Genomic DNA, 27,505 nt, shown 5'->3' with positions numbered 1-27,505 from the left:
CTTCAAGCCATTAGCAGGGAGCTGGATCAGAAGTGGAAAACTGGGACTTGAACCAGCCCCACACCTGACTTCTTGATGGGAGAGGTTGCCAAGTCACATTACAAAGGATACATTTGAAGACTATAGTTTTCGATATAGGAGTTCGGTATCTTGTGAATTTAAATCCATATAACTGTTTAAACTGACTTGTTCTCTCTCTGTGTATTTAAGAGAGAAAGAGCAAATGAGAAAGAGAGCATTCCCATCTTCTGCCCACAATGGCCAGGTGGAAGGGTACTCCATTCGTGTCTTCCACTATGTTACAGGAACCCAATTTACTTGAGTCTTTACTGCTGCCTCTCAGGGTCTATGCTAACAGGAGGCTGAAATCAGTAGCTGGAATCAGAAGTCAAAGCCACACTCTGTTATAGATGCAAACCCAAATCAGGCCACACACTTATATAAGACATAGGCATCCTAACTAACATCTTAACAGCTTGATCAATACCTGCCCACAGTATATTCTTTTTGAAGAGTTTATCACAAAAACTAAAATTTGCCAAGAATTAACAGAGAAATATCTACAATCTGCTGTTAGATGTAAAAAGTTAAATTGCATAGCAATATAAAACAAACAAAAAAAAACCCTATTTCCTTCCCTCTCTTGTCCCAAAAGTATGTCTCTATCTCACATATAATCAAATTATATTGTTAGCAGTGTCATTTATAAGGTGGGAAATAGGGGAATTCTATACCTACTATATAACTCCTGCATTATTTTTAGTTATTAACTTAAAATAACAGTGGTTTAAGTAAAGAAGAGTTATGTCTTTTATGCTTCAAGGTCAAGATGAAACTTCAGAGTCATCAGAGAACCCAAGTTCCTTTTTTGCTCTACTTTTCTTGTATGGCTTCTCCATCCCATCTAAATTTGACCCATGAGGAAGAAAAGGAAGGGTATTTCCTTTTCAGGATCCTTCTGAAGTTCCACCTACCACTTCTGAGTATATCTCATTGGCAGAACTAGACAGGTAAACCTAGTTGTGAGAAAGGCTCTGTGATGTGATCTTTTAGTGGGAAGTATTGTTGCCTTTAGTAAAATCAGGATTATGTGACAAAAGAAGGGGAAGATGGATATTGAGTAGACAAGTAGCAGACTCTGCCATAGAAATTTTTCTTTAACAAACTGAGCCCTATTTTTCTTTTCTACATACACAAGAGCTTCATTTTACATCCCTATTTTATTTAATTATATTTTAGAATTGGATTCCTTCTAAGATTTTTGTTAAGGGTCTATGCTGTTCAGGGTCATTTAATTTATACTTAAGAGTATCATTGAAAAATGATGATTTCCCTACCTTCCATGAATGTTACTTTGGGGTCTAGCAAGGTAGGACTTTGTTTAAGTCATCATTTCATTGCTTTTGCCTGAAAGGGTAGAGGCAAGTTATCTTCTCTGAATCTCATTTGCTTATCTCTAAAGTCAGTTCATTAAGGAATGTGAATAATATCTGTGAAACATCTGGTATATAATTAAGTGTTCAATAAAATGGTTATAACCACTACTGTTGTCATCAGTATTAACCTCAATACTTATCTACCACATGTAGTCAGTAAGTCACTGTACTAAAGTAATTCTTGAGTTCAGGAGCTTCTTTGCATCACCACTGCCACTGTCCTACTTGCTAACTAGTCTTCTAGCATCTATGGTCTTTCCCTCTCAGATCTGTTTTCCATGCTATGGAATGGTTTTTTTAAAATGCAAATTAGTCATGCATCAAAGGAAACTATTAGAAAGAGAGAAGAGATGAGCTACAGAATGGGAGAAAATATTTGCAAGTCAAGTATCTAGAAGGGATCTAACATATAGAATATGTAAAGCACTCTTAAAATTCATCATCTAAGGACAACCCAATACAAAAGTGGGCAAAGACTTAGATATTTTGCTAAAGAAAATATGCAAATGGCCAACAAGCACATAAAAAAGTTCAGTCAGCATCATTAGTCTTTAGGTAGGACAGTGCAGGTCAAAACCACAATGAGATACTCCTTCATACCTACTAAGGTGGCTATAATCAAAATAATAGAAAGTGCAACTAGTGTTGCTCATGGCATGGGGAAACTGGAACCTGTCTGTGTTGCTGATGGGAATATAAAATGGTGCAGCCACTGTTGAAAAGAGTTTGGTGATTCCTCCAAAAGTTAAACATAGAATTACCATATTACCTAGCAATTCCACTCTGAGATATATGCCCCCAAAGAATTAAAAACTGTTATTCAAACACAAATTTGTACAGGAATGCTCATAGCAGTACTGTTGACAATTGTCTATCAGTAAATGAAAGGATAAACAAATCATGATATACACATACAATGGAGCATTATTCACTCATAAAAAGGAGTAAAGTACTTATACATTCTACAACATGGGTGGACTCTGGAACATTATGATAAGTGAAAAAAGTCAAACACAAAAGATCCTTATATATATAACCATTTATATGGAATATCCAGAATAGGTAAATCCAAAGAGAAAGAAGCAAATTAGTGGTTACCAGGGATTTGAGCAAGAGGGGAATGGGGAGTAGCAGCTTAATGGATACCAGGTTTCCCTTTAGGGTCCTGAAATATTTTGAATTGTGTATATATATATATATATATATATATAAAATATAAATGTTTTGAATTATATTTATAATATAAATGTTTTGAATTATATATAATTATATATATATATAATACATTACAAGGTATGTTTATTTTGAAAGGCAGAGAGGGAGAGACATTTGGTTCACTCCCCAAATGTCCTCAGTGGCTAGCGCCAGACCAGGCCAAAGCCAGGAGCCAGGAGCTTCCTCTGGGTCTCCCAAGTGGGTGGCAGGGGCCCAAGCATTTGGGCCATCTTCTACTACTTTCCCTCTACTACTTTCCCAGGTATATTAACCAGGAGCTGGATCAGAAGTGGACAGTGGGACTTGAATCAGCACTCTAGTATGGGATGCTGGCATTGCAAAAGCTCACTTCCTTCCCTTTACTTCTGGTTCTCCCAACTCTTTGGTATCTACCACTTTGCTGCCTTTGCTATAAGCAGTCTAAAGATTAAGACTTTGCCACTCTGTTCTTCTGTTTTTGTGTGTTTTTTTTTTTTTTTTTTTTTTTTTGACAGGCAGAGTGGACAGTGAGAGAGAGAGACAGAGAGAGAAAGGTCTTCCTTTGCCGTTGGATCACCCTCCAATGGCCGCCGCTGCAGCCGGCGCACCGTGCTGATCTGATGGCAGGAGCCAGGATCCAGGTGCTTTTCCTGGTCTCCCATGGGGTGCAGGGCCCAAGCACCTGGGCCATCCTCCACTGCACTCCCTGACCATAGCAGAGAGCTGGCCTGGAAGAGGGGCAACCGGGACAGAATCCGGCGCCCTAACCGGGACTAGAACCCGGTGTGCCGGCGCCACAAGGTGGAGGATTAGCCTACTGAGCCACGGCGCCGGCCTTCTTCTGTTTTTATACCTTAAAAAAAAAAGTCTGTTTTTTCATGGGTTAGCCATGCTAACAACTTTGGAATTTATTTCTTTGCTCTCACTTGAAATTTATTCCTGTTTTCCCCGCTCTTCAAATGATACTGTCATGAGTGACCAGTGTTGTATGCCCTTCTTGCTACTTCTTTAGAATAATCCCTCTGCCAGTTTGGTTGTCAGTGGCACATTTTCCTAGGTATCATGTAGGCTTGAAACTTTGGATTCATCTCTTCGTCTCCCACAGTCAGTTAGTTCCAGGATCTTTTTCTTTTCCTGTTACCACTAAGTACCAAATGATGGGTTCTTCCTTAGTGAATACTGCCTACTCTTTGCTCCCTTTCCCTAGGCAATGCACAAGGAGAAGTTAGGTACACTTACTTACTCCTCCCCCATATATATATATGTATATATATATTTAAGATTTATTTTATTTATGTGAAAGAATGAGAGAGAGGGAGAAACAGAGTCGTTTTCCATCCACTGGTTCATTCCCCAGATGGCTGCAATGGCCGGGGCTATGCAAGGCCACAGCAAGGAGCCCGGAGCTTCTTCCAGAGCTCCCACATGGATGCAGGGGCCCAAGCACTTTGGCACTCTGTTGCTTTCCCAGGTGCATTAACAGGGAGCTGGATCAGAAGTGGAGCAGCCAAGACTAACCAGCGCCCGTCTTGTGATGTCAGCATTGCAGGTATCTGCTATGTCACAACATGGCCCACATTTACTTACCTTTATGTCACCATCATTCTTTGTGCACATTTCCATTTTGTATGTTTATGCTGCATTAAATTTGAGATTTACAAGCAAGTGAAGCTCAGATGTAAATTCCTTGAGAGCAAGAAGAATTTGAAAAATTCCTTTTGTGATAGAAGTATTGCTGGAATGAATATAACTGAAGATAATGGTGCCTAATTTCTTCATCTGTAAAGGGTAGATTACTTCAATGAGATGTTGTAAGGATTCTGTAAATAAGTATTTGTAAAAAAAAGAAATAATGTTTATTAGTGACAATATTCTTCATAATCAAGCCTTATTCCTATTCAGATCATTTTCTAGTTGTGTCATGTTTGTTAATGTTGCTTTCCCAAGTATGTTAACCTCCATCACCCATAGTGTTGTTTTGAGCTATATGTAGTCAGTATAAAAAATGAACATAAAATTCACAAAAGCAGAAAAATACTTGTCTTGATATCCACTAACAGTTATATAGATACTGTGTAACAGTGAAGACTTAACATGTGCCATTTTAGCAGTTTGCACTTTATTTCATAAAACGGTTGCTGTGTTGATGGTGTTAGAAAGCATATGCTTTTTTGTTTTTTTAAAGATTTATTTATTTATTTATTTATTTGAAAGGCAAAGTTACAGAGAGGGAGAGACAGAGGCGGGGGGGTGGGGGAGAAAGAGAGGGAGGAGGAGAGGGAGAAAGACGGAGAGAGAGGGAGAGGGAGAGAGGGAGAGAAAGAGAGAGAGGTCTTCCATCCGCTGGTTCACTCCCCAAGTGGCCACAATGGCCAGCGCTGCGCTGATCTGAAGCCAGGAGCCAGGGGCTTCCTCCAGGTCTCCTATGCAAGAGCAGGGACCCAAGGACTCGGGCCATCTTCCACTGTTTTCGCAGGCCATAGCAGAGAGCTGGATTGGAACTGGAGCAGCAGGGTCTTGAACCAGCGCTCATATAGGATGCCGGCATTGCAGACAGCTACTTTACCCGCTATGCCACAGTGCCGACCAGAAAGCATGTGCTTTTAAGAGTTAATATATAAATGGGCAAAAAAGAAACGCAAGTAATAATCAGAAAAATATGAATGGAATAGAAGATATATCAAGCAAAGGTTAAAGGGATAAAAAAAAAGATGTTGACCTGGTTCTAAATGTGTTCTGATAGTTCAGGAAAGATGAGTCCATTGGAATTGATCTGGTGGGAATCCTTGGAAGAGTGTTATTAAGTGCCAAGAATCTAATTCCTGTTTGTTAAAGGATAAATGAAATGATGGAATTGGAGTCACAAATTTTCATTTTAGAAACTTGACCATTAGCAAAAATTAAAAAAAAAATAAAGTGAGAATGTGGTTAGTGGGTTTAGTAAGAGCCTCTTTAAAATAAGGGGTACATCTGAGGGGATTATGATCACATTACAGACCAAATTCCAAGAATTTCTTAGAACTGTACAGACCGTGCATGATGGGATAGCCATCTGGGGGTCTTTGTTGATAAACTGTTAAAAACGTTTCTAGTGTGAATAGCCACAAACATTTTCAGTGCTTTTTTGTTGGTTGAGTAAACCAAAGAGCACGAATGCAAAAGCAAAATTTGAAGCCAAATCACAGAAGTTGCCATAAACACAGAAGTTCCCTAGTGAGGACACTGCCTGTGCCTGAATTTCATTTGTTTCTGCTGCTACCATTTCTTATTTTTCCCTGGTGACTAGCCAGATTAGAACTGTGAATGAAGACAAACTGATCTTGCCCAGATGGTAAATGAGATAGGTAACTTAGGTAGATAGAGAAAATATTTAGGAGTTTGAAGTAACGATCTGGTCTATCTTAGAATGGAAGAGATGTGCTTACTCTTTTGTCGTGGGGGTTTACAACCTTAGTCTATGCCTAAATCTACAGCTGCTCCTCATTTCCCAGATGGTATCTATGGCTGGGAGTACTTTTTACCATCTGCACTTCTCTAAGAGTTTGTGAACTCTCTCTTTTAATTATTGAGAATGGAAAAACTAATTGGTGAAGTGGTTAAATGATGTAAAAGTTTTTTAAAATTTGAGCTAGAGCTTTTTACACTCTATTTAGCCTTTCAAATAACATTAGTACTTTAAATGCTTCTTGACCTTCATCTTTGTGTATCTGTCATCTTTGATATTTGCAATAACCCAAAATAACTCCCTAATAATGATTTTGAATTAGGATTGGTATTGTGAGCCAAATTCCAAAACTCTTGCCTCCTTCCAATACTGTAGTAAGTACTGTTGTTGGCATGTGCATAGAACACTGAATGGATATGGAGTACAAACTTATGTGACTTGTTTCATTCATTTAATATGCTGTTAAGTCGATACAATGTCACAATTTATAAAAGTAATTTAAAAAGACAGACTCTTAATGTGTTGTCAGTGTTTCCATTTATGTAAAACATCTAATAGGGGAGAAGCAATTTCCAAGTTAGAAAATACCTTTATAACTAGCTGAGAATAATAGAGTGATATCTGACTCTGAAAATGAACATATTCTCTGTCTAGGGAATTCTAAATTTGGGATGTTACTGACTTTTATTTTTCCTTCTTTCAGGTTGATGAGTCATAAATATATTTTCTAATGATATGTTATAAATAAGTATCTTCTAATAATCAGTAGATACAATACTTATTCACCATCTTTTCACTTTAAGCAGGTTCTGCTGGAGAAAATTCTCCAGATAGTTTGTCCATTTATAAAATTAGACACTTGCCATCTTTGCTCATTTTCAAGTTCTCTGTTTACAAAACTATTAAGAAGGTGTGAAATGCAGCCAAACTTCCCAGTTTATGGGAAATGTCTGATGATTGCATTTCCTACATGTTCATTGTTCACACATGAAGAAATTTGGCAGCTGTGAGATTATTAAGTTTGGAATATCCAAATCTAACCCTCACTGGGATTTTGATTTCCTGCTTTCTGTCTCCTTTTTTAACTACCTTGTGTAAATGCTGTGGTGACATTGCTTAATGGTGGTAATCCTTTTCTGTTTTCCATTTATATCAAATGCTATGAATGAATCATAGACCAGGAGTTCACCTAATATAGAGTCCTGTCTTCAGTACATAAACAACTGTTTTTGTACTGTTAAGTACATAAACTGTTAAGGAAAGGTTCCCGAAATTTGAAATTCTTATTAATAAAGAGGTTTTTGTGTTGGTGCCATTATTGGAGAAAAGGATAGTGGTGGGGGCTAATCTAAATGTAATTATTTCAAATCGCTCTGCTAGAAAGTTTATGATCATATACATAAGAGTTTGAAATGTTCTGAAAGTAGTAAAAATGACTTACATATATTATTTTGATACAATCTTTAATTTTGTTTTCAATTCAAGTAATTATTTTGATGTTTAACACTGAAAATTAATTTTATTTCTACTTGGTTTTTAAAGATTCCTCATTTGAAATAGTGAACTTTTTTTTTCTGGCTTACATGTATTTTAGAGATTTGAAGATGTGAAGAGAGATTAAGTTGTGATTAGTTTAGTGGATTGTAAGTTGGCAGCTCCTTTGATCCTTATCCTTGGTGCTACTGATAGTTAAATAGGTACTGAATACATATTGGTATTGGCAGGAAAAAAAATGGGAGGAGACAAAGAAATGGGAAGTTGGGGTAGAACTACTGTGAAAGTAGGAAAAGAAGACAGAACAGAACTAGTTAGTACCACAGTGCCATTAGTATGCTACCCTCAGATGCTTACATCACCTCAGTTCTCAAATGATTTAATAGCAGTTTCCAGATGGTTAACAGTATCATCTAGTGATCTGAATCAATATCTTCAATATTTTTTACATACCTCTGTTACATATCTCAAAATGATACTGTTAATTCTCTGAATGTTATTCTGAAGATAAGCAAAATTTTTGTTTGATAAGTTCTGTAAATAAAAGGTTCTTTGAATGAAAACTATGATCACTATTATCTTTAATGTTTATTCTGCAGTGGAGAGAGTAAATTTAGAATTTGAAACTCTGTCCTTTGTGTTTCATTCACAGGCTGTAGAAGAAGAAGATAAGATGACACCTGAACAGCTGGCAATAAAGAATGTTGGCAAGCAGGTAGGGTGTACTGTGATAGGTTATACAGCTGCATAATAACCTGCTCTTGTAGAGTTAAAGCTGCTTTAGGGCCTATATGATTTTTTTCCTGGGTAGTCACTGTATTTTTTCTTCTGTCATGTAAGTGCGATACTAATTTTAAAGGTCACTGAATTTATTTATGTCGAATTCTGTTTGCCATCTATGGAGAGGTAAATCACAAATCTAATTATACCTATAAGATCCAATCTTTAGTGAAAATAATTTACTAGAAATAAATTAGGATACTTGAAGGATATTGAGTTAATTTTTCAAGTATTATTTTTAATATAGATCAAGAATGGTAAATATATTCCATATGTAATAGTCCTTTAAAAATTATACACTTTGTAAATATGTAGGAAATGTACCTGAGAAAGCTTAGAGGCCTATTTGGCTAAACAAAGTGAAGAGAAAGGGTTTTAAGCATTTATTCTTGTACTTTTCTAAGATGAAAAATATATTTTAATCCCTATTATTTGAGGGGGGAGTTACACACTAACCAATTAAAGGAATCTACAGATTAATTAGACTGTTTTTTAAAGAATGTTGATTACATTTTTTTCATTTCATGGAACATGGTTATCATATTGCTGATGTTGGCAGAATCTTGATATTTCAGATGCAAGACACTAAGCTGTCTTTGCTTTCAGCCATCCTACCATATGCTCTGATCCCATCACATCTCACAAGCTATGTAGGTTTGGGCCAGGACCATTCTTGGATGGGAAATCTCTAAGAATCACCCAGCTGCCACAAGAAGTAATGTAGATAACTGATAAACGAGTTACCAATTCACTATAAAATCAATTGCTTCAATAGAATGGTAGGGCAAAGGTCTGAATTTATCATATAGCATAAATAAGGCTATTAAATCTCGCTACATTCTGAATATTGTAATTTAAAAGCAAGTACCCACTCCAAAAATCAAAATGAAATATAGTTCATCTTATTTTCTCATTTTATGATATCATCTTTGTTGCCTTTTTCCACTACTTATTTGAATGCAATGTATAATATTAGGTTACCACTTTGGAGCCTTATCCTGCATCTGAATTCAGGAACTACCTCTTGAATAAATTACTGCCTAAGGCTATAGTTTCTCAATATACATTTTAACAGCAAATAAAGGGGCCAAAATTAAAAGTAAACTAAAAAATGTATAATCACTTTTCAAAGTGTAGTAATAAGTACCCCACTGGTTTGGCCTATTGTGTGACAAAGCAAAACTGTCTATAATGAAATCAAACTACATATTTTTTCCCTGCCATTATTTCCCAATTTCTTTCACCTAAAATGCCCTAAAGCTTATTTTCTGAAATATAATAAGATTGTGATCTAGTTACTTGAAATTATTTGCAACGTGCTATATCTCTGCATTGCTTAAAGAAATCAACATATTGAAATTATAGGTTAGAAAAGCTCAGCTAAGAAATAATTTCTGTGGTAAACATTTGTTTAAAGTTAGGAGTCTTTGGCATTTTATCAATATTCATAATAAAAATGATTTAAAGCTTTTTATTATATCAGTATATATCCTTTATTTTAAAGCTTTCAAATTTAACTGAACTAATTCAGTCTGCTTTAAATATAAATATAAATTAAGTATTTTAAATTCCTTTATTACAATGCATTTTAAGCCCTGTTTTCAATGCAATCTATTTCAAAAATAGATTTGATCAGGCTTAAGATACAGATTACACCTATATAATTATCTATGATACATTTTTGTTGCACTGCATAAAACATTTATTCTTTAACACTTTAGAATAAATCCAAATTGTATGTAAAATTTTAACCATTGATAGTGACTTTTGATCTGCAAATAATTCCTGAATCATTTAAAATACTACTCTTAAAAATACTGAAATTACAGATTTCTGATTTTTACCAAGATGTAGAAGTAATGAGAATTCACACTGAACTATTGATATGTCATCTTTGAATATAAGAACCCCTCAGACATTCAAGATATCTGAATGGCAAAGAATGTACACACACATTCCCAGGCATGTATATGCACACATACAATCACTCTTCAAAAATCAAATGATTGTGAACTATATAGAATTCCTTTTTACTCTTTATAAAAATTTCTGGTATATAGAGTTAAGTCATAGTTGATCAGTCTTTGATTTTATTTTTTAATTAGCTAGTTAACTTTTTAGCAGATTTAGTGATCCTAAGACTGTTACAGTATATTGGGAAAGTTGAATTGTAAAATACTTGTAAATATATACATTAAGGACTACCTTTCTTTACTAATTTCATTAGCTACTGAAAAAAAATATTAATTTGCCAATAACATAGTTCTTTTTTCTTTTTCTTTTAGGACCCCAAACGTCATTTGGAGGAACATGTGGATGTACTTATGACTTCAAATATTGTCCAGTGTTTAGCAGCTATGTTGGATACTGTTGTATTTAAATAAAGCAACACCAAAAGCTATTAGTGATACTTTCAATGTATATTCTTCTGTTGTTCCTAATGCTCAAAATCAAGGGACCTCTGAAGGTGTATTTGGTTAAGTGTAATACATCTGGCATCATTCACAGCAGTATAACACCTTCCGTCTTGGTTGTGCAATTACTTCTGTTTCTTTAGTCAGGGTCTTTGCAGATTCCAAAGTTGTACAAGAATACATCAAAGTGGACAAATTTTGTTAAGATCCCATTTAATATTTGAAGAAATCAGTAGCGCAAATATATTTTGATTGTTGCTTACAAAATAAAATACATTTACAATCTATGTCTCCTGAGGTCTTTTGGCACTGGATGGAATTGACAGACTAACATTTGACAGTGTTCTGGAAATCTCACACAGATATGTTTCCCTTTACATTTACAAACCTTACAAATCATAAAACATGAATGTAATAACAAAACTTCACAGATGTAAAATGATTGCCATTAATAAGTGGCTACTTTGTCAGTAACCCAGAAAAAATGCTGACATATTTTATTAAAAACATATCTCACAAGTTAATACTATATACTCAGTATCTTGTTAAAAATATTGTACTTTCAGGATTTCCAAGGAATACATTGAAGAAGAAAGTCTAATTTAGACTTTATCGTGTTTTAAGAGTCCATTCCACCAACGGTTTTGAGACTGTCTGGGACTAGACTTTCATCTAAGCCAGAGAAGTTATAAAATGTCTTCAAAGCAAAATTAAAAGAGTAGCCATAATGTGCATTTAATGTCACGAGCTTATCTATTACTATTTGCTCTCATCTTTCCCAAACTAATTTAGAAGTATGCAGTTTTCTGAAAGAGAAAACAAATTGACTAATGGCAATTTTCATAGATGACGTTTTTTGCAACCTACTTCCAACTATGTCCAATGAAAGCTGACCCTGATAATACTCATGGTACAGCACCATTCTGGGTACACCAAAGAGTAAGGCAAAAGATACAGAGATAGACTAAGGTTTAATTCTAGTCTGCGTACCCTTCCTTCTGAAAATAGGCTGAGATTACTTCTAAGGCTTTATTAAAGGACAATTTTCAGACAGAACCTACTAGATTTATTATGAATGCTTTGGTAGGCTACATTACTGTCCTATTTGAACAATTCTACACTCTTACTGGTTGCCTAATGAAGTATCCAGAAACTGAAAATGGAAATGGCTTAAATTCCCAGTATGTTTCAGTGTCTTTTTGGAAGAATAAGAGGTGTTCTGAGCATTTCTTGCTTGTCCTGTTGTTTCCTCTTTTAGATATAGTGATAGTATATGTTATATAGGACATGTAATATATACCATTTAAGTCATTGGGATTATATCTAACCATCTAAAATTAAAATATAAGTGGAAATTAGTGTAAGTTTTCCTGTTTCCTAATGCAATCTTATGTGCAGATTTTTGGGATATGTGGTATTTTCCCTTACAGGTAAAAGATATATAATTAATTTCACAGATAGTGTTGATTGGAGCTAGCCAAGTTTGGGTTTTTTTGTGTTTTTTTTTTTTTTTTTTTTTTTTACATTGCACCCTCAGAAGAACTATTCTCAATACTCAGATGAGAAGTTGTTTCCTTTTTTCACTCAGTGCCCTGAAAAATCATTCTGAGGACTATGATTTTAAAGGCTTAAACAGCACCTTTTGCCCTCGTTTGATCACCATATTTTTTTTGGATACCTCAAAGCTACTTCCTCCCACTTGGTTCATGTTGGAGACATTTCCACTCTCAGAATCTCGTCACAATCTCTCCTAGCAAAACTTATATTTTCTTTGTAGATTTAGAGTTGATCAAAATCAGGATTCCTTAAAGAGAGGCCCAGTGAACACCTTTGTCTTGGAAATGTACAACTATTTTTGCAGCAGCACGATGGCCCAGGCCCAGTTAAGCTTTGAGACAACTTGTTTAATCACAAGCTCAATACATGCTTTTTAAAAAAAAAAAATTATTTAAGGAATACAAACTTCATGCACAGGACTCCTAAGTGTGTGCACGCAAAGGTATGCTTTTGTGAGCATCTTTACCCATAGTTAAAACAGCTCTGGAGCCAAAATTACACTTGTCTCCAGTGTAGAAATGTCCCTGCCTTAATCTCAGGCTAGTATGGGGCATTGAAAGCTTACTATTCAAAAGTGTAATCTGCCTGGACCAATAGCATCTGGGTCTTAGGGAAGCTGGTTGCATGTACAGAATGCCAGCCCAACCCCAGACTTACTGAATCACAATCAGGGTTCATGATGTGGTTCATAGTACATCTTAACGTCTGAGGATCCCTGGTCTACAGAATTATGGTACACAGGTGGGTGTGATCCTAAGGAAACCTTTTCCTTCTTGTGCATGTATATAAATTCAAGGCATAGCCTATGTGAGGAATCACTGAATTTATTAATGATAATCCAAAGTAGGACAGGGTGCACATTTATCTTATTCAATTCCTTAATAACTCAGAGGAAGGTGCATTGTATCCCTTTTCTATCTCTGAACACTTAAGCATTTCAATTTAGCATTCTTCATTTGTTCTAAGAAGCCAGTCTAGGTTGTCAGGAATGACAGAGCCTCAAAAGGAGCCCAGGTAGTCACACTGTGTGCTGCACACTGAAGGCTGTGTGGTACTGAGGCCGGAGGAAGGTACCCTTAGAAGCAGCAGAGGACAGGTATTCAGGGACAGAGAAGTTAACAATAAAGAAAGAAGACAGAAATGTGCAAAGTAAGGCACAAGCTGAGTAAGTTCAAGGGTAGGAAAACAAATGTCAAATGATGTCATTGCTACTCTCCCCTCTCCTGCACCCCAAGCCTCAGCAGCTAAGACAGGTTTGTTCAATGAACACTCTTGGTTAGGAGCTGAGGTTTGCTTTTGAAAGGAAAAAATGGATCTGGTTTAATTTTTCTCCTAGAAAATCTCTCGGCTTGAGTATGGGACATCTGGTCATCAACCTGTCCAGCCCTGGGCCGCCCGCGCCTCGTATTGCTCGCGGCGCCCTGCTGGAGGCCGCAGCTGGTACCCTCTGCAACCAAGGCACCCAGCCCGCCTCGGGGTACGGCTCAGTCTGGACTCATTCGCTGACCGCTCGGCCCACCGCTCGCTGCTCTAAAAATGCACTACAGCAGCGAATCTGAGAGTCCGGTTAACCCCTCTCCGCCCATGCCCGGCACCCACCCAACGTCCCCAGCGCCGCTGTGTCTGGCGGAGCTGCCTCAGTCCACGGAGGAGCGGACGCGCTCGCTCAAAGACACAGGCTTTGCCTGACCGAGCTCCCAGGTTGCAGGATGTGCCCCTGGGGTCAGCGCCGGCTCGCGCGGCCGCTCTGAGACCTGGCGCTGCTGCGTTCCTCCTCCTCCCCCTCCTCGAGGGGCTCTGCGTCCGGGGAGCGAAGCCGTGGGAGGGAGGAGTAGGAGGCCGGCCACGGGAAGCAGCTCTGGACAGATAAAGCCTTTAAGCCTTTGCCGCTCTGGTCCTAGCCAAGGACAGGGCTCCAGAGTTGATGGTACCGGGAGATCTTTTCTACCTACTCCTCAGAGTCGCTTTGGGCCTCGTGCTATTTATTTTTGCCAACATCCTCTTAAAATTGGTTCTTTTCTCTATTCCTCCTTAGAGTCCTCCTTCTTTTAAAATTACTGGCAGGGATCCTTTTTCTCCCTTCCAGATTATATAAACACCACACACACACACACACACACACACACACACGCACACACACACACGCACACAGAGTCCTCACTCAGATCGCAGTGGTGACACCACTATCCATCCTGCCTCCCCATATCAGCGCTACTGGCGAACCCATTTGCACCGGGGCCTCAGCCCTCTCTTCTGGCGAGGCTTCTGAACCTGTCTCCAAGCCAGTACTTCAGAGAGAAAGGAAGTGCAGTGGGATGCAGCAAAGGATGTATGGCGCCTGCCCCCAGTTAGATGCTCTTCAGATAATCTGCGACCAAGTTAGCTGATAAAATATTTAGTAAAGACCCGGTAAACATCACTGCAGATACATTAAGGCACTTCAGTCCGACAGCTTATGATTATTTCAAAACTTAAAAAGGAGATCATAGATTGTCACCGTTCCCATGCTCAACCCAGAAACCGAACCTTCCCGAGGTGGGTGGATGGGTGGGTGCGCTGCTGCCCGCCCCCACCCGGCCCCTCCCGCCCGCCGCTGCGGCTCTCAGCGGCGGCGATTTATTTATGTACGTAGTTTAAAAGGTGCGGCGTTGGGGGCGCCGAGCACACGCAGGACCCGCGCGCCAAGCCCGGCTCAGGTGTCGTGTGCTTCCGTATTAACTGGAAAAGACAGACTCTGGAACTTTTACAGGGCGAGAAGAGGCCACCGGCTCTCGCTTTGTATACTTTGCACTTGAAATCGTTACATTCAACTGAATATTTGGCTCATTCTGATCTGAAAAGTCTCCTCGCATCGTCGAATTCCCTCCTCCGCTCTGAAGGGTCTGCGAGGGGGCGGGGGGGGGGGGGGAGGTAGGAGATGTTTAGTAAATTGCACATCTTTGAATCTTCGTAAAGCAGTGGTCACAAAGCTTAAAGGTGACACAACAGTGCTCACGTAAACCCACACGCATTCCCCACCCCCCAAGCCAACAATAAAATCATCCCCTTCAATTTGCCATGATCGTCGCGACCAGGAGCCAGGTGATTATCCTAATTAATGTCTATCTAATTAAATTACTGTCAGCAGTTAACCAATGGCAGGAGCCGTTTCATCGGCTGCACAAGCAGCGAGATCAAAAGTGAGCCTTTTCTGATTGCTGCATAGTGTCAATTGGCCAATCTCTTCTCCCAGGGAAAAAAAAAGTAAATCAAACCTTTGAGAAGCATTTGCTGGGTGAAGTGCTTTCTGTCTAGTGAGGGGGTCTGTGGATTTCTAGTTTATGATAAATAGGACTTTAAAAACCAGGGACGGGAGGGCGAGTGTTCAGGTTCTAGAGCTATGCAGCTGGAGCACTGCCTTTCTCCTTCTATCATGCTCTCCAAGAAATTTCTCAATGTGAGCAGCAGCTACCCACATTCAGGCGGATCCGAGCTTGTCTTGCACGATCATCCCATTATCTCGACCACTGACAACCTGGAGAGAAGTTCACCTTTGAAAAAAATTACCAGGGGGATGACGAATCAGTCAGATACAGACAATTTTCCTGACTCCAAGGACTCACCAGGGGACGTCCAGAGAAGTAAACTCTCTCCTGTCTTGGACGGGGTCTCTGAGCTTCGTCACAGTTTCGATGGCTCTGCTGCAGATCGCTACCTCCTCTCTCAGTCCAGCCAGCCACAGTCCGCGGCCACTGCTCCCAGTGCCATGTTCCCGTACCCCGGCCAGCACGGACCGGCGCACCCCGCCTTCTCCATCGGCAGCCCCAGCCGCTACATGGCCCACCACCCGGTCATCACCAACGGAGCCTACAACAGCCTCCTGTCCAACTCCTCACCGCAGGGCTACCCCACGGCCGGCTACCCCTACCCACAGCAGTACGGCCACTCCTACCAAGGAGCCCCGTTCTACCAGTTCTCCTCCACGCAGCCAGGGCTGGTGCCCGGCAAAGCGCAGGTGTACCTGTGCAACAGGCCCCTCTGGCTGAAATTCCACCGGCACCAAACGGAGATGATCATCACCAAACAGGGAAGGTAATGCTACATTCTTGGCTGCCGCTGCTGCAGGCGCGACCGGGGCGAGAGCGCGCCCAGGCTGCGACCGCTTCGGCGGCGTTTGTTGGGGTCGGGAGAGGAGTGGAAGGTACTCTGGTGCTCCCTGGAGTTGTCTGGTTTTTGGAAAAGGGGAACGTGGAAAGGATAACCATCACGGTGATGTTGGTTGCTGGTGGTGGGGGGACCTTGCTGCAGGAACAAGGTTGGAGAGCCAAGTCAGTGGCCGGAGGAAGGCGAGAAAGGGAGAGAGAGAGACAGAGAGGAAGAGCCCCCGGCCAGCGGCCGGGCGACCGCAGGGACTCTTCAACGCCCACCGTTGCGGACAGGTGGAGACGTGGGTCGCCAGCCTCGCTCAGCACCTGAGCACTGGTACCTGCCGACCCCCCACTCCAGCTCAGTCGCTGCGCTCTCCGAGCCCGGCCCTACCTCTCTCTTCCTCTCCTCTCCCACCACCCCTCTTCCAACCCAGCCAGCACTCGCTGGTCTATGCTATCAGAACAAGTTTTGCTTTGCTATCTGGCGCCCCGCTTCTCACATTTAATCTTTAACATTTATGTTTCTTTTTTCCTTGTTTTCTCCCTTCCTTCCCTTAATTTAAATAGGCGCATGTTTCCTTTTTTAAGTTTTAACATTTCTGGTCTCGATCCCACGGCTCATTACAATATTTTTGTGGATGTGATTTTGGCGGATCCCAATCACTGGAGGTTTCAAGGAGGCAAATGGGTTCCTTGCGGCAAAGCGGACACCAATGTGCAAGGCAAGTCCTTCCAATTAACACGTTTTTTTGACACTTATTTAGGTGAGAATGATTAATTAAAGCCTTTGTGGACTGGCTCGAGCGACTTTTTAAAAAGATCGGCCAATGACTTCTGAAAGGAAATGAGAGGGACAGGGGGACAGACGGAGTGGCGAGAAGGGGGAGGATTATGCAAAAGCTATTTTAATCATGCCCAGTTAATAGGGAGAACGTGCGGCCTAAAAAGCCCCAGTTAATGGCTTCACAGTTGAACAAGGTGTTGTGTGTGTGTGTGTGTGTGCGCGCGCGCTCCATGGTGAGCAGTTGGGACTAGGCAGTACCCCGGACATAGGTAAACAACCTATTTCTTGCTCTAGGAAATCGGGTTTATATGCATCCGGATTCCCCCAACACTGGAGCTCACTGGATGCGCCAAGAAATCTCTTTCGGAAAATTAAAACTTACGAACAACAAAGGAGCTTCAAACAACAATGGGCAGGTCAGTGGTTCCTTCGCGCCTCTCTCTCTCTCTCTCTCTCTCTCTCTCTCTGTGTGTGTGTGTGTGTGTGTGTGTGTCTCCCTCTCCCCTCTTCCCCCGCCCCCGTCTTTCTGTCTCTCCTATCCCTAACATCCAGTTTGCCAGTTTAAAACAGCGTGTCAAACTGGATACATGTTTTTTTTTTTTTCTGCATTAAAAAGGTGTCCCCAAAATTCTATTTCCAACTCCCGAAATTACATTCCGTGTATAAAGTTGCTCTCTCCACCCTGCACCCTGGCTCTATTCCGGGGTCCCCGACCTTCCCAACGACAAATATTGATTGATTTTGAGAAGGAAGCCCACAGGATCTGCAGGTTGCGAGAAATCGTTGTTTCTCCTTAAAAGGGGACTAGGAGAAGGGCCCTGCCGATTGGCTGTCGGGTTCTGCCTTCCTCCGGCGCCCGGGCCGACGCCTGTTCGCAGAGGTGCTAGGGCCGGTCAGCCCGGGCCAGCCTGTCAGCGGCGGGCCGAGCGCGGCCGGCAGGTGGTAGCTGGGGCGGCGGGCAGCAGCCTGGTTCGGCGGCCCGCGGCGCGCAGCCCCGGCGCACGGCGCCCGCGTTCACACCTCGCCCGGCGGCGCTCCCCTCTCTCTCTGCCGGACAGATGGTGGTTTTACAGTCCTTGCACAAGTACCAGCCCCGCCTACATGTGGTGGAAGTGAACGAGGATGGCACGGAGGACACCAGCCAGCCCGGCCGCGTGCAGACATTCACTTTCCCGGAGACTCAGTTCATCGCCGTCACCGCCTACCAGAATACCGATGTAAGCAGGCCTCGGGGCTGGGCGCGCAGCGGGCGGTTTCCGAGGCTCCCGCACCCGCCGGCACCGCCCGGACATCCCGGGCAGCACTGTGGTCAGCAACTGCTGTCTCTAGTGCGCGTTTCCCGCGTAGGGCTAAGGGCCTGCGGGGCACCTTCCCGGAATACAAGCCGGTGGGAAAATGATTATTTGTCTCAGTCGCGGGTCACCCGGGCCATATTGGAGGTGACTAGGATTTCTGGGGCATCTTTTGGGAGTTTTAATTTGGTCCTCAAACTAGAACCGATAAAGATCTGCTTTCGCTCGCTCTCAAGTCCCGCCTTCCTTTAGAAAACAAGCAGATTTCCCCTGCATTTTATTGTTGACAACTTTCGTTATCTAATTTTTTTTTTCAATAAGAGAAACAGATTTGATTATTGAAATGAACAAATGTAATTGTTCTGGGAAATCAAAAGAAGGTACACATTCATGTACGTGAAAACTACAATAAATCAAATTATTGTAAGCTATTGGATGAGTTTTCTCACACTTGTATTTCTTCAGTATTTGAATGTTTGCAGAAAACCTCATTTCAGTGGCTGATTTGTCCACCAGGAATGATTTTTTTTTTTGTTTTTTTTGCTTTCTTATTTGAGTAAAAATTTCAGGAGCTACAACATTATTTTATTTTAAATGCAAACTGATTTTAGGATGATGCAACTTGCGTAGTTTCCCAGGTTGTGAATCAGAAACAGCCCACTAAATAAAATTTGGTGAAACACATAAAATATGCAAAAATTGGTGATGAATTCAAGTTCCCTTAAAGATTTTTGTCTTGAGTGTGTTGTAACAAGAATTTTAGAGATGTGAGTTTAAACAATTTAAAAACACATAGGAGAGCTAAATAACTGAAATACATCTTTTAGTTTGAAGTATCTTAAAGTATCATTATTTTAAATGTGTCTCCTACGTTTCGTGATACTTTCTCCTTTTTTCCTTTCCATCATTCTCTCAAAATTTTCAGTTTGGGAAACTTTGCTATTTAATGAAATTGTGGGCCTTGAGACCCTGTAAAAAGTGGTAGATGATATATTCTCACATTCCCAATCTTCCTGTATAGAGGTGAGATCACATTTATCCTTTTTTCTCTTTCCCAGATTACACAACTGAAAATAGATCACAACCCCTTTGCAAAAGGATTTCGGGATAACTATGACACGTAAGTAACTTTGCATGTTCCTTCTCAAACAGTTGTGGCACTGGGCTTTAGGTCAAAGGTGGATTGTTATGTACAAGGCTTCTGGAAAGTAGACTGTGTGAAGGTAGATCTGTTTCAGAGGTTTCCCCTTTCTAATTTTGTCCCCCCCTCCATCCCCACACCTTCTCTCCGGATGACCTTGTGTCTTGGTACTTGTGTGGTTTTGGTCAAAGGTTTCCTCCACTTATGTTTAGATTTCCTGTGAATTACAAAGTTGTTGGCGACCCTCTGGGGCTGGCTGGCTAGCTGGCTGGGGAAGCTGCCCTGGTTCCCGGGTGCCCGGTGTTGTATGTGGCGCTGCAGATGCTCAGCTCAGATTGTCTGTGTCTGAAACGGGCAATTCTGCCTGAAAATGCACGTGGCTCTGGCAGTTGTTACAGTCGTCTTGGCATACGTGACTTTTATTTACCCATTTCCAAGTTTTGTGTAATAGCGTTTCCTCTGCAAGTTTACTACGGACTGATAGATATGTGTGTGCACCCACCACAGGCGAGTTCATGAGCAGAACCGCTGTTACAGTCATTTCAGGCTTCGGTGAGGACTCAGATGCTTTTGCTGTGTGTTATTTATAAGCTTCAAAAGAGAAACATTTCCTCTTGACTTTTGTGTCTATATGCATTTTAATGAAATGTGTTGGTTCCCTCCTCTTCAGGCCTGCCTTCTCTCTCTCTCTCTCTTTATCAAAAGACTGTTCTCTGGGGGCAACAGTAGGTGTGAACTAAATGCTTTCTGGGCTGCCTCTGACATTCTCACTCAGGGGCCAGTCCCAGTGCCTCAGAGTTCAGGTGGTGCCATCTAGCACAACTGAAACCTGGATTGTGGGGGCTGCCTCACTTTCTCTGACCATAAAAGGGAAGGGTACATCCATCTTTAATTTCATGGCTTTCAGTGACTCCCTGGGATGGAGCTAAAAAGTTAAAACTGCCTTTAAGTATAACTGGATTAAACAAAGGTGATGGAGAAAGACAGTGGCTGCCTCTAGTCCACCTGCAGCCAAAGAACCTTCCCTCTTGCTAGTTAATAAAAAACTGAAAAGACAGTCATTGATATATTGCCTCCAACCATTACAAGTGCCTTTCAAAAGTATTATAAAGGGGGCAGAGTTCATCCATATGATTCTCCAGAATAAAAACTTGGCTACTCCAATGTTCACAGTCTGCAAAGGTGGGGCCAGCACAGTGGGAAGTGTGTAGCCCAAGAGACCAGAGATGTTGGAGAAGAGTCCTATAGATTCTGAGCTTTTAATTCTGTTTGTGAACATCTGTTCAAAGGCATTTCATTTAACACAAATCAATTCAGTAATCCCCAGTGGGTTGGGATCTGGATGGGCATCTAAACTGTATCTTTTGTAGACTGCTTTTTTCTTTTAAAAATGCTGTGGTGGTAAACAGAGAAGATGTTTGCACCTTGAAAGTTATGTTCCCTTCCTGCCTCCCTCTACTTTGAAAAGAATTAAATTTGGGGAGGGAAATTTTGTAAAGCAAGCAGAATGGACCTGGGCAGCCACAGCATAACTCTCACCTGTCCCTCCTCCTCCAATTGCCTTCTGTTGGAAAAGCCAGTTCTCTTTGATTCTTAAATCACTGTCAGTTTTTCATGAAAAGCTTCTCTATCTATACAAAAAAGATACCTTTGACTTTTATGAGATGGGGAAGAGTTGGTTTAAGACACTCTCCCCTTCCCCTCTTGCATTGGTTATTTGGGCATGGATTTTGGAGAAATAGGGAGAGGCTTAAGGCTTAAGGGTTCAGGGGGTACTGCAATGTTGGCCACTCACCAGGGAATCTTCCCCCCAAAGGATTAAGGTCTGATAAAACTGAAGCTCTCCCTCAAAACAGTCTGTTCACTAAAGATTAAAACATTTATGTGTGAGCTAAATAAAAACGGAGGCATGTGTGTATGTGTATGAGAAAACACTTCTACCAATCTTCATCCAATCCCTGGTTCCCTTTCAATTCAAGTGGGATTTTCTAGGCCTAGGGCCTACTGTTAATCTAATTATTTTAGCTAAGGTAATTCCCAACAACACAATCCCTGCCGGTGGTTGAACCAGTTTGTTAAAGACCTCCTTTTGCCTCAGTTTCCTCATTCGTGAAGTGGGTTAATATAGTACCTGGCTCAAAGGATTGTTGTGAGTTAAGAAGGCACTGTCTGTGCAGCCCTGGAACCAATAGTGCTTGTAGCAAATACCAGCTCAGCACAGGTTAGCTCTTGTTAACGGTGCATTGCTTGGGGGTGCTCACTTTCTTGTACTATAAGTTTGCCTGAAAGTTTTTGCCAGTAATGGATTAGGAGCTGCGGAGAAAAGGTCAAGAACCTTTTTCCATTGTAGAAGAACCTTAAGGATAACGACTGTGTCCAAATAGTAATTCTTGTTTGTTTATGTTGGGAGGGATGGGAGGTTAAAGAATCACACCTGGAGGGGAGAAACAATAGAGAGTGGGATCTTTGGAGGCCCCCAGCGGCAGTCGTCGGGGTCTCAGAAGACTGGTGAGGGCCGACCAGTGTGTGATTTTTACTACCTGGATGCATGCGAGGCCCCCACCCCCACCGGCCACACGCAGTTCTTCCCTAGGGTTTTCTTAAATGATCTAGAGAAAGGAGGAGAGAAATCACCTGAACCATCAAGTGGACACAGGAGGTCTGAAAAGTGTGGAGGAGCGGATGGCTTGTTTAGAAATTTCGCTCAGAAAGCCACCTCAGAGGAAAAGCCCGGTGGGCACATAGCACCTTGCTCCTCCGGTATAAGGTGCGCACTCTTGTTGAGAAAGGGAATGAGAGCCCCTTGCTATGCCCTTCGCTCGGTGCCCTGCGCAGTTGAAAGCGCGAGAAGAGAGCCTTCCTCTCCGTGCCCTGTATCTCGCGCAGGCCCTGCGCCGACAGGTTGACCCCTTTGTAATTCCTCGACCTACGTTGGGGAAGATGCGGGTCTGTGACCTTTTGCGATCTGTATCCTGGTCGGCACTCTACAGATGGAGGGTGCGGGGTGGGTGGAAAGTGGAGGGGGCCTTTCCTTGTGCAGCCCGAAGGGCCCTCCGCGCCACCTTCGGTTCTCTCTCTCTCTCTTCCCCCACTCCCGCAGGATCTACACAGGCTGCGACATGGACCGCCTGACCCCTTCGCCCAATGACTCGCCCCGCTCACAGATCGTACCCGGTGCCCGCTACGCCATGGCCGGCTCTTTCCTGCAGGACCAATTCGTGAGCAACTACGCCAAGGCCCGCTTCCACCCGGGTGCAGGCGCTGGCCCCGGGCCGGGCACGGACCGCAGCGTGCCACACACCAACGGGCTGCTATCGCCCCAGCAGGCCGAGGACCCGGGCGCGCCGTCCCCGCAGCGCTGGTTTGTGACGCCGGCCAACAACCGGCTGGACTTCGCGGCCTCGGCCTACGACACGGCCACGGACTTCGCGGGCAACGCGGCCACGCTGCTCTCGTACGCGGCGGCGGGCGTGAAGGCGCTGCCTCTGCAGGCTGCAGGCTGCACGGGCCGCCCGCTCGGCTACTACGCCGACCCGTCGGGCTGGGGCGCGCGCAGCCCCCCGCAGTACTGTGGCGCCAAGTCGGGCTCGGTGCTGCCCTGCTGGCCCAACAGCGCCGCGGCCGCCGCGCGCATGGCCGGCGCCAACCCCTACCTGGGCGAGGAGGCCGAGGGCCTGGCCGCTGAGCGCTCGCCGCTGCCGCCCGGCGCCGCCGAGGACGCCAAGCCCAAAGACCTGTCCGACTCCAGCTGGATCGAGACGCCCTCCTCCATCAAGTCCATCGACTCGAGCGACTCCGGGATTTACGAGCAGGCCAAGCGGAGGAGAATCTCGCCTGCCGACACGCCGGTGTCCGAGAGTTCGTCCCCGCTCAAGAGCGAGGTGCTGGCCCAGCGGGACTGCGAGAAGAACTGCGCCAAGGACATAGGCGGCTACTACGGCTTCTACTCGCACAGCTAGGCCGCTCCTGCCCGCCCGGGCCGCGGCCTGGACACCCTCTACCCCCCGCCAGCCCCTCTCACTCAGCTCTTCCCCAGCACCTCCTCCCCCGGCCCCACCTTGCGCGACCCCTCGTTGTCTTTGACCTTCGATGACCGTCTGCAGCGAATAAGTGCAGGTCTCCCAGTGTGATTATAACCTTTTCCTTTGCACAGCAGTCTCTGCAATTAGCGCACCGACCTTCAACTTTGCTGTAAACCTTTCGGTTTTCCTCCTTAACGCTCCTTCTGTGAAGTTATGCCCCTCACAACCCTTCTTCCCCCTCGTCTTTTGCTCGCCCCCTCCTTTTCTGTCTCGTAATGAAACTCTTCACCTTTAGGAGACCTGGAAAGTCCTGGCAGGCAGCCGCGAATCCGACCCGCCAAGTCTCGGCCTCCCCTTTAACCAGAGGACGTTGACTATAGAACCTGGAGCCAGCCAGCGCGTCCTTTCTTATCCCCGAGTGGATGGATGGATGGATGGATGGTAGGGATGTTAATAATTTTAGTGGAACAAAGCCTGTGAAATGATTGTACATAGTGTTAATTTATTGTAACGAATGGCTAGATTTTCTCATCGTCAAGGCACAAAACCAGTTCATGCTTCACCGTTTTCATTCCTTTTCTCCTTTCTTCGCTTTTCTTTTCTTTTCCTCTCCTCATTCTTTCTCTTCCTCTCTCTCTTTTCTTGTGAGATAAATTAACAGTATTCTAAGAGGCTCTGGAAACACGAAACACTTGATAGTGGTGGGGTTCTCACTTCTCCGCAATTTGTTGCATGAAATAGATTTCTATGTGCTCGGATGCACACAAATAGCTAAGGAGAATCCACACACAAACACCTGTACAGGATAGGTGTTCTTGGGCAAATCGATTAAGTGGCATGATGCCTGCAAAGTAAAGTCAACTGGAGTTGTATGCTTCCCTTCCTGACCCTCCCAATAGAATAGCTCGACATCAGCAATATTATTTTGCCTTATTTGTTTTTCCCCAAAGTGCCAAATCCATAACTGGTCTGTGCAGGTGCCAAATATGCTGACAAACTGTTTCTGAATATCTTTTCAGTCCCCCCTCCACCTTTATATGCTGTAAATCTTTGTAATGAATACTCTACTAATGATATAGATGACTGAATTGTTGGTAACTATAGTGTAGTCTAGTGAAGATAAATTGTGTGAGTTGTATATTTTACTGCATTTTAGTTTTGAAAATGATTTTTCCCACCACCCTAGAAACAGCTGAAATTTGACTTCCTTGGGATAACTCTGGCATTAATGCAAATAAGACTGCCTCCCCCCCAAGTCTTGTTATATTTGATAAGGAGCATTAATTCCCCTGGAAATAGATTAGTAGGATTTCTAATGTTGTGTAGCAAACCTATACCTTTTTTTTGTATTTCAAAATGAATGTGAAATATGCATCATACACAATATTCAATCTAGATTCCAATCCATGGGAGGGGGGGATTTTTCCTAATAGGAATTCAGGGTCTAAACGTGTGTATATTTTGGCTCTTCTGTAAATCTAATGTTGTGATTTTTATATTTGTTTCGTTTTTGTCTGTGAATTGAATAATTTATACAAGTACACACTCCACTGAGAAACGTTTTGTTTTTTGCTCGTTTGTATCGTCTGTGTATAACAAGTAAAATAAACCTGGTAAAACGCTAACTATGGTGTTTGAAAGCAGTTTACAGTTTGAAAATAATTTAATTATTATAGGTCATTATTTAATGGGCACCACCTCCTGTTCCCCCCTTAAATTTGCTTAATAGCACCATGAATTACTCGTTTTCTTCTCATTTTACTATCATTTAGTTCCCTGTGGGTGAAGTTTCACTTTCTGTGCTTATTTTTTTTTCCAGAAAAAAAAAATAGGCACTTTCCTATACCGATCTGATTCTCTCTGAAGTTGGAAATAATGCGATCAGGAGAAGGAGGGGCTTTTAATTTCACAAAGTAAGGCGGGAGGCATCGGGCGAGAAGAGGGTGTAATTTAAATGTATGTTAAAATAGGCTGTTGACCGCAGATGGCGAAAATTCTGGTCTTACATACGAGGCCTTGGAGGTGAGTGGCGAATCTGTAAGCGAAAACACAGAACGGCCTACATTTCTTGACTGGATGATTTCAGGGGATCGGGTGGCGGTGAGGTAGCAAAGAACCTGTGGTGCAAGCTTACGGAGCTGAGAACTTACTTTGGGTGGTATCTCTTCGGTGGTAGAACCCTAGTGCCAGCCCTACCCAGGCCGGATCCCCATCCCTTGAGAACAGGGGCAGAAGTGAGGGATTCCAGCCCCGGGCCACTAATGCCTCAGTAAAGGAGACTGCAGAGCTCTGCCTTCATGTCCTTAAGAAGCTCTTTTTATACTGTTGTCTTTCAAAGAGCTGACCCAAGATAAAAGGTAGAAAGTGGTTCAAACTTCTAGCTTCGCAAAGCCAATCTCAGGGTTACGGAACTACATTTACCCCCACCTAGAGATCGTCCTGTGTCCCCTCTGCAGTTTGACAGCTGTAGAGGCTTCCAAATTCCAATTAAAACGGATTCGAGGGAGGCTAAATCGGACTTGTCTTGCCTGGACGATTCCGCCACTAGACGGCGTGCGGTGGAGTTCGGTCTGCCACACAGAAAAGCCATGACTGATTTTCCTTTGTGTTTCCTTCTCCCTCCCCACACCTAAGAACTAAGCAAGAGGACGAAAAGTACAAAACACGGTGCAGGTGCAGCTTGTGGAGCGGCGCGTTCCCGAAATCTCCCACCCGCCCCGCCCAGAGGCCGCGCTCCGCCAACCCGGCGCCTGTTCCGCCGTGGGGCAGGCACTCGTGCGCCCGCAGGGGCGCGGGAACGCGCGGCGCGGGGCCGTGGCAGGGCCAGGGCTCGAGGCCGCGAGGGCCGCGCTCGGCTCTGGGACCCGAGGCCTGGCCCCAGCAGCACGCGGCGCCCGGCCGGGGCCCGCCGCCCTCGGGGCAGAGTCGCGGTGAGCTACGAAGTCGGTGTGGTGTGCGTACACTATAAGCGCCTAGGCGCCGAGGATAGATTTCACAGGAACGTAGTGCCTTGTACTGAAAGACGTGCTTGAGCTGATATTAGGAAGTACTTAAAAAAAATCGGGAGGTCGATTCCCTTGCAGTTCTGCCACCATCTGCTGTGTGGACTGAGTCAGCGTGAGGTAAATTTGCAGCCACGCGCTCCTCTCGGAGGCAGTGTGCTTTCTCGTCCCATTAAAGCCTGATCATTTCTCCTGGCTTCCAAGAAGTCTTGGGTGTCTGGTGAAGTGACACTGTGTTTGTGAGGCTGCTGCTGTTCAAGGGAATCGCAGTTGGGGCTGGGGAGACCCTTTGGGAACCAAAGTTCGAGTCCTGGGTTAGAATTCAAGCGGCCTTCTATCTCTGTGAGGGTAGGGGCCAGGGTGGGGACGGAGAAGGACGACGAATCCACTCTGTAAACTCAGCTTTTCTTAGTTTTCAACAGTAGGTTTTCAGAAGGAGAAAGCAAGAGGGAAAAAAAAATCAGGCGAGCGTGCGGCTAGCACCTTATTCTGGCTCAAGCCCCTCCGCCACCTGCAGCCCGCGCCATCTTAACTCAATTTCAGTCTCTCTCGGGGCTGAACGCCGCAGCCCGCAGGTGCCGCTTAGCCGTAAGCAGCTGCGCCCTCGAGTCCCAGCCTTCGAGGCGGCCACCGTGTGGACGGAGGAGGGAGCAGAGCGTGCTGCCTCGGTCAAGGGCGGCAGCGGCGGGCTGCAACTCGGCCCTGCCCCGGCAGGCAGGCGAGGCCGCAGGTCTGCCCTGGCACACCCGGGCCGGACCGAAGGGTCTGGCGTCTGAGAAGCGGGGCCGTTCCCGGGGTCTGGTGGGGCGGCAGCAGC

The 27,505-nt window shown here is 43.5% G+C and overlaps 2 protein-coding genes across 3 annotated transcripts in view; both read left to right on the top strand.

The window, feature by feature from the left end:
- PSMD14 (proteasome 26S subunit, non-ATPase 14) overlaps nt 1-11,050 on the top strand; it is a 109,695-nt gene extending 98,645 nt beyond the window's left edge. For both annotated transcript variants that reach the window (XM_051849542.3, XM_051849541.3), the window contains 2 exons: nt 8,222-8,284; nt 10,635-11,050. In XM_051849542.3, coding sequence (XP_051705502.1) covers nt 8,222-8,284; nt 10,635-10,733 — 162 coding nt within the window. In that variant the 3' untranslated portion in view covers nt 10,734-11,050. The remainder of the gene's footprint in view (nt 1-8,221; nt 8,285-10,634) is intronic.
- Nucleotides 11,051-15,518: 4,468 nt separating this feature from the next.
- TBR1 (T-box brain transcription factor 1) lies at nt 15,519-25,273 on the top strand. Its single transcript, XM_017342894.4, has 6 exons — nt 15,519-16,391; nt 17,015-17,169; nt 17,526-17,647; nt 18,290-18,448; nt 19,582-19,643; nt 22,765-25,273. Exons 1-6 carry the CDS (start codon nt 15,700-15,702, stop codon nt 23,621-23,623), a joined length of 2,049 nt encoding a protein of 682 aa, XP_017198383.2. The 5' UTR covers nt 15,519-15,699; the 3' UTR covers nt 23,624-25,273.
- Nucleotides 25,274-27,505: the final 2,232 nt, after the last annotated feature.

This window comes from Oryctolagus cuniculus, chromosome 3 (assembly GCF_051225735.1).
Source record: "Oryctolagus cuniculus isolate XC-2025 breed Fujian yellow rabbit chromosome 3, ASM5122573v1, whole genome shotgun sequence".
Classification (NCBI taxonomy): domain Eukaryota; kingdom Metazoa; phylum Chordata; class Mammalia; order Lagomorpha; family Leporidae; genus Oryctolagus; species Oryctolagus cuniculus.
The sequence above is the reverse complement of the archived record's forward strand: the minus strand, read 5'-3'. Positions and strand labels throughout refer to the sequence as shown.